The 11,688-nt window shown below is 38.8% G+C and overlaps 1 protein-coding gene across 1 annotated transcript; it reads left to right on the forward strand.

Moving 5' to 3' along the window:
* Positions 1-322: 322 nt before the first annotated feature.
* On the forward strand, positions 323-2,017 carry LOC141619383 (uncharacterized). The gene is made up of 4 exons (XM_074436399.1): positions 323-328; positions 485-679; positions 821-1,087; positions 1,196-2,017. The coding sequence occupies exons 1-4, from the start codon at positions 323-325 to the stop codon at positions 2,015-2,017; spliced, it is 1,290 nt and encodes a 429-aa protein (XP_074292500.1).
* Positions 2,018-11,688: the final 9,671 nt, after the last annotated feature.

Consider the following 11,688-nt stretch of genomic DNA (forward strand, 5'->3'; position numbering starts at 1 on the left):
TCAGGCGTCGGGATAGGTAATCAATCATGAAAAATCTGCTCTTCTTATATCTCCAAACTCCACTATGGCTTTTGCTTCTTCATGTATATCTCTTTTCAAGGCACCCATGTCTAATTCCCTTGGTACGTATTTGGGATTACCTACGAATGTCAGTAACTCATTACAGAAAACTACAAAAAAATGTATGTTTAATTTCATTATTGAAAAGGTCCAAAAAAGAGTCTCCTCATGGAATGGTCTTCTGTTATCACCAGCTGGACGATTAACGCTTATTTCTTCTGTTCTATCTTCCATTTCCATTTACTTTCTATCGGTGTTTAAAATGCCGGTAAGTGTGACAAACAAATTAGATTCTTTGTTGTCATATTTTTTGTGGACTGGTAGTCGAATGAGCAAATCTATTAGTTGGTGCAGCAGATTATTTCTTAGTCGACCCAAGTCTCTAGGGGGTCTGGGAAATCGAAATTCAAAATGTGTGAACCAGGCTCTTTTAGCAAAAATTCCATGGAAAATTATAACTCAACCACAGTCTCTGATTGCGCGTACTTTGGGTGCAAAGTATGGAATACAGAAGCTAGCTGCTGATGATCGGTTGATTTCTCATATCTCTAATGCGTCATGGGGGGGAAGAAGTATTTTATGGGGTTTGGATCTTATTCGACTTTCATGTGCTTGGAAGGTATGCTCTTCATCTCATCTTAATGTTTGGAACTCTAAATGGGTTGAGGGGAGATGCCCGACCCCAAAAAATCAAAATCTTCTTGATGGTAATCCTAATTTGTGTCATTTACAAATTAAACATCTAATTTCTGACAATCAGTTGGACTGGAACGAAAATCTTATTTCGAGTTACTTTGATTTGGAAACGGCACAAATTATTATGGGTATGCCAATAGCAAGGGCTGATATGGGGGATTTTGTTTATTGGGAAGATGATGATGCGGGTTTATATACGGTGAAAAAAGGGTACGGCGTAGCACAGCGGAATCTATGGCCACTAGTTTCTACGGAGAAAGATAATTCTAGATTAGGGCTTGCGTTAGAAGGATTCGTTAAGAAAACCCTTTGGCAATTACCAGGTCCAAAAGTGTGGAGGATTTTAGTTTGGAAAATCATTACTGACACTTTGCCTGTTGGGTCAGAATTTCAAAAAAGGGGACTGGATAATATCAGTCTACACTGTTGCCTCTCGTAGTCTTGTTCCTCCATTGAAACTTTAAACCATTTGTTTCGAGATTGTGAGGTTGCAAGAAGACTTTGGTTGGGAAGTTATCTGGGTATTAGAACTGATGCTTTGGATTCTTTGGATGTAAAAATTTGGATCAAGAATTGGGTTCTTTATCTCCTTAAATTAGATGATTCTAATGTGGGGATTCTTTCTTTTTTATCCACTCTCTGGACTATTTGGAAAGTAAGGAACAACAATTCTTTCAATGACCCTTTCTGTAACATTGTGGGGGCAATTAAACTGTATGAAGCCCAATTTAATCAGGTTATGAATGCCACAAGACATAATGTAGACTTGGGCTCACCGGGTTTTGATATTCAGCATACTGACGACTTCTCTTCTTCAATTGTTCAACAATTAAAGACTGGGAATGAAATATTGATGTATGGGAATATAACTGATTGTCAACGGCATTTTGTTTATGTGGATGCTTCATGGTCTTCTAATCGACATACTGGTATTGGTTGGGTATGTACTTCCACATCTCGACAAGAGGAACATCAACACAAGTCGACATATGCACAGAGTGCCGAGCAAGCAGAATGTAAGGCCATTCTGCAGGTGCTCAATTGGGCCATCAAGAAACGATTTTTACACATATCCATTGCGTCTGATTGCCTACGAATATTGACACAGATTCTGGATGGAAAGTCGACAAACCATTTAACAATTTCACTACTACGGGATATTTCACAAGCAGCTACGAACTTTCATTGTATTAGTTTTTCGTTTATTTCTAGGACATGTAATACTATTGCTCATGATTTGGCTAATAGGGCTATTATGTGAGTTAATCCACTTGTCAAAAAAAAAAATATATCCAACCACTGTTGATTTTGGTTTGGCTCTACGCCTCCACCTAGGAAAACAAATCAGGGATATGTTATACATTATCCACCTGAAAGTAGGACAAATCAACTCGATAAAAGATGCAACACGTAACCCTCACTGCCTTCCTCCTTCCCTCTAAGAAAAATGCAACATAAACTCGTAATACTAACGACATTTTACATGTCACTAGAACGATGATTCGGCTTGTACCAACTTTCCGCTCTTTCAATTAACAACAATGGAGTATGAAATTTTAACTACCTATGTCTAATTTAAATTTTACATACTAGCTGAAATCCATGGCGACAACAAAACATTCAACGAGTACATGTTCAGCAATTGAGTTACATCTAAATATCGACCATTCTTTTCAATTTTCCGAGCTAGTAACATCAGAAATTAGATAATTAACAAACAAAACAAGAATGAACCAGCAGTAGCATAGCCTCCATCTCCGAGCTCACACCCCTGCACTCCTCTAGTCGGCATCTCCTGTACACTCCTTCGACCACCGTCGAGCAGCCCAACATCAGAGGCAGTGTCTCAGACCACCGCAACAACACCAAAATTTGACCCACCTGCAAAATCATAAATCTTTAACCACTCCCATTTATGTACTCTGGTGACCAAAGATGATATCCAACTCGGAAACGCAACTGGCCTCAAAAGATCTAGATGCTTATTTGACACTGATTTATTTAGGAGGGCCCTCTTTTGAGCACTCCGAATCTTCGACATCAGTGCAATTCAAATATCAATAAACAATCATTCTATTATGATGGTGGCAACAAAAAAGTCACACCATTCATCAGTATCATTAAGAATTATTTTAGAAAGCACCTATATATGAAGCTTTGGGTGAGTATATACCGAGTATTTACCCTATTTATATGAGTTCCTGTAAACAAAGTACCATAAACATTAATACTATCTTCTTCGAAATCCTTTCATCGGTGTACATCTTATATTGATTCACACAGCTCTGGAAGTCGTATTAAAAAGGGCCAGATACAACAAATACACATGGAATTATTACCGGATATAAATGGTATAATTACTAGATACACAAATCGATTGTGTATCTAGTAGTAATATCATATGTTTCCGGGCAGTTATTTTGTGTATCCACGATCTAAAGATCAGCTACGACCACCCACCTGACCACCACCACCACACCTACCGCTAGCACCACCATCACCATCCCTGAATTAACCCCACAACTAACCAGCCCCGTTCCCGCCATTAGCTTTGACAACCCCTTGAACCTGTATCAAGGACATCACGGTCGGTAATAGAAGTGTGTTGACCACTAGATCCACCGATTCAACACACAAGACAACTACATAACATTCTACACATTTCCTCACCCATTTGGCCTCCATTCTAAGCCACTCATAACCACCCAAAAACACCACATTATTTTTGAAGCTGATGTATAAGCGACATCAAATATAGTGCAACTTAGTTGAATAGGGAAGAAAGAGCAAGTATTCCCATATAATAGTAAATGCAATTAACCTTTTTTCTTATCAAGCTGTGATTATCTATGATCAGAGTTGATATCTTTTCAGCATTGAAGTCTAGCGGGGAGAACTAAATTTGGGATCATGGTAACACATTACATGTCTTACAAGCAAATCTATCACCATTCATCTATTTCACTCCAATAATCAAGAGTATCCACAATGACGTTCAATTTTCAAGCATTATGAGAAGCATAACATACCTATACTAATTCACCAGAATGAAAGTTAACTCATCATCACAATGTTACGGCATACACTTACCAGTAATAAAATAAGCAGTCTCACCGGGTAACATCAATCTTCTCGTCAGACTTGGATGCAGTGGCCTCGAAACTATTAACCCCACCTCGGTAGCTAACCACAGGCCCCCCCTCAAGTATCACTATGTAGACCTCTTCCTTTATCATAGCCAAATGGATAAGAAACAACAATAAAAATCCCAATTTACAGCCCTTCATTTTCATAGCTCAAACAACAAACCACCCATGTAGTGTCAAATGAAAAAAAATTAACAATCAATTACGATAAACCCAATTAAGAATTAAAATATTTGTTGAGATGAGAAACACTGTATTAAGCAAGTTGTTATAGCAAAATGAGTGTATCATAACATTAATCATGCGCTTACCAGTAGTAAAAGTTAATTTGTGAAGCGTGCTTGCTATTAGGATTTTTATTGTTGTTTCTTGTCCATTGTCGAAGCAGTATAGAGTGAAATCCATTCTTGGGGAGGGTGGTAGAAGCAGCGGTAGAAATGGCAGCCAATGGTGGAAGTATCGACCGGCAGGGGAAGTGGCGCCGACGGTGGAAGTGTGAGAGGCGATGGAAGTAGAGTGTTTGTGGTGGGAGAGTGTCGAATTGTTTTCATTGGGTAGAGAAATAAGAAAGCGTGCGTGACAATGACTTCAATTGGTTAGTTCTTACGGGATCCCGGCTATATATATATATATATATATATATATATATATATACATATATATATATATACATATATATATATATACATATATATATATATACATATATATATATATATACATATATATATATATATATACATATATACCCATGCCAATTAGTAACATTAACAATAAATACTATCTGACAATTTAGTCAAATACCCAAACAAACTAACAACGATCTACACCCACATATCATAGCCAGCCACCGCCATAGACATCAGCGGCAGCCACCACCGCCGTCAACATCACCGGCCGACATCACCGGCAACACCACACACCACACAACATTATCACCAATGCACCTCCGACACAAACTCAACCAGATCCGCTACTCCCCATCACCACCAATCACCCGTCGTCGCCGTTGTCATCAACAACCAGCATGGTATGCGAGGTCAAACATTCCCGATGACGTCGCAACTCAGGCTATACCATTTAACACCACCAATCTCCAAAATTCCTGGTTTTCAAAACCGAGACATTGTTTCACCTTTATTTGATTGTTGCCGTCGATGACGACAACCAGTAAGATGGCGAGCCACCGACGAACAACCAAAATGCTGACGCAACTCCGGCGAGGCCATTGAGCATCACCAACAAATCTGCCTTCATTAAATTGCTCCTTCGTCCCCTTCAACCACCAAATTATATTATTTATTAATTAATATTGGCATAAATCTACACGAATTACTGATGTATCTACACTAATATTTAATGTATCTAGGTACTATTTTAATGTACCATACCAGTTTCTTTACCATTTATGTGATATTTGTACAAATGTTTTGGGTACGTGTATGTCAAAACATCCCTGATCTTTTTTTTATGTCATACTGATGGAAGAGAAATGTACATTTGGAGCATATAAATGACCATTTCTTTGTTTCCGTCAAACTATACTTGTAGATGATGGTTGTGAATGTATCTGAAGCAGACACATTAATAGATGGCTAAAACTGTATGTGTGGGAATTAAATCTACAATGCAAGATGGTATTAACAGTTTATGGAGGGTCCATTTATTAAGTTACCTTTGTAACAGATCGACTAGCCGCTACAAGCATGGAATTGGATTAAGATATTGGCTGCGAAGAGTAATAAATGAGTGATTTAAGCTAGAAACTAGCGGCGAGTACATTCATTTTATTAACTGAATGCTCAACTTAAGATTTGCAGGTTTGTACTTCTTGGATCGTGTCATCTTTTATCAGCATCGAGTTTCTAAAAGAACAATGCCAATTTTAAGTCGAAACGAGTCTTTATAAACTTGGGAAGATGGGATACAAGTAAAACGTGATCAGATGTTGTTGGTAACAGTTATCCAAACTTTAACTTAATAAAAGTAATGATCAGTATTCATTATAGCAAAGGGCAACCATATTAACTGACCAAATCAAAATGCCAGCACAAATGAAGAAACATGAAAGAGATTCATACAATTGAATTCAATTGATCAACTGATATAGTATATGATTACAACTATCGCATTCGGTTTCTCAGTACAAATGAACACCACAAATCTCCAACATTCCTGATTTTTAAAACCCAGATATTCCCCTTCAACCACCAAATTAGATTATTTATTGATCAATATTGGCAGAAATCTACACGAATTATTGATGTATCTAAACTAATTTTTGATGTATCTAGGCACTATTTTAATGTATCTAACATAGATACACAAAATTAGTTATTAGGTACATTTAAGTTGGTTTGAGATACATCGATAAATAAACTAGATGCACTAATTTCGTTTAGCTCCGACAGTGATGGAACTGATGATAGTTGGACGGAGTAAGTAGCTGAGTTTTCTCCGACGAACGAAACCTTCTTATTTTCTGTAGATCTAAAAAATGGGATATTTCGGTACAGTTTTCAAGTGTTGGATACGCACTGCGGTGAAAACAAAAAGGAGGAGGGAGGTCGACGTAGGCCTGAGAGCCGCATTAATTAGGGTGAGCTCTGTTCGATCTCAATTTAGCTTCCACCAGAAAACTCCGTTAATCAGACGACCATCAATCGGCTTAATGGTGGTGCCAGAGTTGTGCCTGCATCGGGGATGTTCGCCGGCGTTGCTAGTGATCGACGAGGGCAGCGATGGTAATAGGTAACGACGGGAAGACGAGGGTGTTTATGTTTTGATGAGGGAGGGGGAAATGGCGCAAGGTATCTGAGTGAGTCAAGGTTACGCCGGCGGCGGTTTCGCTGTGCTCCGGCGAGGTGACCGATGATGGGTTGGGTGGTGATAAGGAAGAGGGTGATGTTGGGTTTGAGTGAAATGTGTGGGTTGGGGTAACTGAGTCAAGGAGGTATTGGGTTTTGTTATTGATTTTGGCTGTTACCCGTGAGATTTTAGTTAAGTTAGTTTGTTCTCACCGTTCCCACCGAATGATCGTTCTCACAAGATCCTAAATATATATATATTCGGGATCATATGAGAACCACTAGGATGATGAGAACTATGAGAACCACTAATAATACTACTAATACTAATATTAGTAATTAATAATACTAATACTAATAATAATAATTTTACGCTGCTCACCCCCAAACCCTTCAATCTCAATCATTTCCCCATTTTCACTTTCTCACTTATCTTCTTCTCTCTCTTCGACCATCATCATCTCCGTCGCCATTTCCGATCGTCTTCTCCAATCATCGTCTCTGATCATCACTATCCTACCTTCATCGTCTCCGATCATCACTCTCCGATCATCTGCTTCTCAAATTACGGTTTAATTCATTCATCACCAGCATTTTCGCGAGATTTATCAATCTCATTCCTACAAATTAAGGTAATATGCTTCTCAAATTGATGGCGATTCCACTCTAATTTTATCATACATGTATTTTTCCCCCGACATTCATCAATTCCTATCCATCTATTAACCCTAATTTGCAGTAATTTCCCTAATTAAGGTCTTTCATTGTTATTCAATGCCGAATTCTTAGATTTCTAGTCTTATTTTCGACTGCATGTTCGAGTTTTTGTTCTACATTTCGAAAATGTGGAATTTAGATGATCTCTGGATTATTAATGATCTATATTGCTAAGATCTGTCAATTTGCTTGATGATTTCGGATGTTCGCTATAGGTTTAGGTTATACGGATTATACTTTCCGAGTGTCTAGCATGATAATCTAATTGTGTCACCAATTCGCATTCAATTTATTTTGAATCAAATTTGTACATTTTTCAAGCCTTTCTGCAGCAACATCAGATTGTGTCAAGAGTCAAGACTATGCATTGAACTCATTTGCATAGAAATTCATAGTTTATATGTTGCTTATAGTTTAGTGAGTTTTGCATTTTTGTTCTGATTGCATGTTCAAGTAATTTTTTATAATTGAATTTGCGGATTTGTGATGATCTTTTGGTTTTAATGATCTGTATTGCTCGGATCTGAAACAATAGTCCAGCTGGTAGTTGCTTGATGTTTTCAGCTTTTTTTAGCCAATTAGGCTTAGGTTTTAGGATACCCGCCCTCTGCACATGCATGAAATAAGGTCCAGTGGGCATGAAATAGGGTTCAATGTGCATCAAATAAGGTTTTGCCTGCATCAAATAAGGTGTCACTTTAAAATTAGAAGTTGGTACATTGTCAATAAGGTGCCAATGCTTAATTAGTAGTTGGCCCTTGACTTGGAAAATCTGCATATTTTGTTTACATTTTAATGCTCTCGATTGTGCATTGGCCGAAATTTCTATTTTCACCATGTTAACATCAGTCAATGCATTCACAGATATGAGTCGAAAGACTGTTGCAAGGAAGAAAAAAACACCAGTAAAAAAACACCAATAAAAGGAGGTAGATCAGTGAAAGATTATTTCCCACCAAGCTCAACAAATTCAAGCATAAATGTTGCTGTTGACCAAAGTACGTTGAGTAAGAAAATCTGCATAGCTTCGTCTATTTTTTGTGTTTCATCCCTTAACCCCAAAATAATGATAGACTACATTTTAATGCTCTCTCTAAACTTGGATGCAATACCTGTACTGCATGCTTAATGTGATATTTCCTGAATTTATCTTAGTGCTTTTCTGCATGCTTAATGTGATATTTCAAATGATGGAATGCTTGTACTCTTTTCCATACTAGTTTCTATTTCTGCTTTTTTCATTCGAGAGTTCAATTTATGATGCTTGTAGTTCATTCTCTTACTGGTCAATTACTTATACATAGCCAAGTATGGCCAATTGGTGCAAGGGGTGGGTAGTCAATATTGTTGCAGAAGATAAAACACTTTTTGCTGAGAATTACGTAAGAGAAAAAAAAAGAGGCTATGAGTTTCTCATTTGATCCCTTAGTCAAAGTTCAGCTCACTGACAATCGTTATCAAGCCCAACTTGATGATGTTTTCAATAATCAAGATCTAGTGACTAACATATTTAACCGATTCAATTGTTACGAAGATAAGGAAAACATGGCGTTGGTCTGTAGAAATTGGTCTCAGCTTTTCCTCATACACCCAAGTGCACCTCGCATTGAACATGCATATGGCCTTTCTCTACGGACCAATGATATCAATGGTGTAAGAATTATTCGTAGGGGTCCTAGAATAATTTATAAAAGATGCAAATGCATTATGACTGAAGATTTGGCAGCTAAACTGCTCCTGCATCATCAACAAGAGAAAAATTCTTTTCAAAGAGAACACCTTAACGCTCTTGATGATGCTGAATGCGCACATGTGAATGAGTTGCTTCATGCTTTAGATACGCCATCTCCAACACGTGACATAGCAGTTGCCATTTCAACAGAGTTAACAACTCGGGCAACTTTACCTTTTTTCGGTTTTTTTCCTCGATATATAACTCAACTGCTCAAGTTTGTACCACTTTTTGGCATTTTGATGTCTGTGTATTTAGGCCTTTAACCGTTCAGGTGTTAAAGTTGCCCTATTTTCAGTCTTTTGTAGTACTCTTGTATAATTCCATGTATTAAGCCACCCTTGTATAATTATGTAGTCGACTTTTTTTCATTTTGGATGTTGTAAAACTTTGTCATGCATGGATGATATGTTTTATTAATGAAGTTTATTTTCCTTATTTTGTCAATCATCGAGCTTTCATTATTTCATAATTACATGTTTAATTGTAAATGTAGAGGGTTTGGGGTGCAATAGACTTCTGAATTCATGGAACAGCCTTGTAGATGCATCAAAAAATAATCTATGTGTATTAAATAACCCCGTATATGCATAAAATAAGTTACCTTCTTGACGCTACTTACTTTGACAGATAATCCTCCCAAACCATGTACTACAGCTACAGAACCCGAACAAATTCCTCCGAGTCGACGGAGTTCGCGTATCCAACCAAAAGTTAGCGAGCAAGTAACACCAGATATGCTTTCTGGTAACAACAATGGTGAGGGTTAACCCTTTCCTGTCCCTTTTAAAGATTTCCAGTCCATGTCGTTTGTTACAATATTAATGGTGATGGTTTGGGGTGCAATACCCTTTTGAATGCATCAAGTAGCCTTGTAGATGCATCAAAAAGCAATCCATATGCATTAACCAACCCTGCCTTGTGGATTCCCTCCCGTTCGAATGACAATAGTAAGGGAAAGGGTTTAGGGTTGGATTAGGCGTCCGCCTAATCCAAACCTAAACCCTTTCCTGTCCCGTTTTAGGATACCCGGACCCCTATTTTTATTCTCGTCCCCAAAAAAGGGTTCACTCTGGCACTTTAGGATGTCTTTAGGTTTTCCTTCCGTTAGAATGACAATAGCAAGAGAAAGGGTTTAGGGTTGGATTAGGCGGACCCGCGGTAGCGGTCCGCCTAATCCAACCCTAAACCCTCTCCCGTCCCGTTTTAGGATACCCGGTCCCCTATTTTTAATCCCGTCCCAAAGGGGTTCACTCTGCCCCTCTAGGGTGTCTTTAGGTTTTCCTCCCGTTCGAATGACAATAGCAAGGGAAAGGGTTTAGGGTTGGATTAGGCGCACCCGCGGTAGCGGTCCGCCTAATCCAATCCTAATCCATTTCCTGTCCCGTTTTAGGATACCCGGGTTCCTATTTTTAATCTGGTCCCCAAAAAGGGGTTTACTCTGCCCCTCTAGGGTGTCTTTAGGTTTTCCTCCTGTTCGAATGACAATAGCAAGGAAAAGGGTTTAGGGTTATATTAGGCGGACCCGCGGTAGCGGTCCGCCTAATCCAACCCTAAACCCTTTTCCGTCCCCTTTTTAGGATACCCGGGCCCCTATTTTTAATCCCGTCCCCAAAAGGGGTTCACTCTGCCCCTCTAGGGTGTCTTTAGGTTTTCCTCTCGTTCGAATGACAATAGCAAGGGAAAGGGTTTAGGGATGGATTAGGCGGACCCGCGGTAGCTGTCCGCCTAATCCAACCGTTAACCCTTTCCCGTCCCGCTTTAGGATACCCGGTCCAATAGATTTAATAATGGCCAGGGTTTGGGGTCCAATAGACTTGTAGATGCATCAAAAAGCAATCTATGTGCAATAACCAAGCCTGTATATGCATGAAATAAATTGCCTTTCTGATTCTCTTTACCGGTGGGTTTGTGGTGCAGTGGACTTATGAATGCATGGCGTAATCTTGTAGATGCATAAAAAAAGACTCTATGTGCATTAAACAACCCTGTATATGCATGAAATAAGCTGTCTTCTTGAAGCTAATCACTGTTTGGTTTGGGGTGCAATAGTCTTATGAATTCATGGACCAACCTTGTATATGCATCAAATAACTATCTATGTGCATTAAACAACTTTGTATATACATGGAATAAGCTGCCTTAATGATGCTAACTACTTTGACAGATAATCCTCCCAAACCAAATACTACTGCAGCAGAGGCAGAACAAATTTCACCGCGTCGACGGAGTCCGCGTATTAAACCCAAGGTTCACGAGGAAGTCCCACCAGATTTGCCTCCTAACAAGAATAAGAGGAAGGCTCCAGAAACAAGTAAAAGGCCAACGCAAACTACAAAAAGAAGAAAGCGTTCTGACAAGTATAAGCCTCACTTCACTCGGATGAGTCCTTCCTTGATCACTAATTTCATGAAGTTGGGCCCATCCGAAAAGCAAATTGAAGCCATCCACAATATGGGTTTTGGAGGTTTATTACAGCTTAAGTCAGAAAAAATCAATGGCCATTTGGCCAGATGGATTGTCGAGACGT

This window comes from Silene latifolia, chromosome X (assembly GCF_048544455.1).
Source record: "Silene latifolia isolate original U9 population chromosome X, ASM4854445v1, whole genome shotgun sequence".
In the NCBI taxonomy this organism is placed as follows: domain Eukaryota; kingdom Viridiplantae; phylum Streptophyta; class Magnoliopsida; order Caryophyllales; family Caryophyllaceae; genus Silene; species Silene latifolia.

Excerpts from the sequence above, each read along its gene's own strand:
- LOC141619383 (XM_074436399.1), top strand. Across the intron at positions 680-820 it reads GACTTTCATGTGCTTGGAAG|TTGGACTGGAACGAAAATCT; the intron begins GTATGCTCTTCA and ends TCTGACAATCAG. Across the intron at positions 1,088-1,195 it reads GGCAATTACCAGGTCCAAAA|TCTTGTTCCTCCATTGAAAC; the intron begins GTGTGGAGGATT and ends TGCCTCTCGTAG.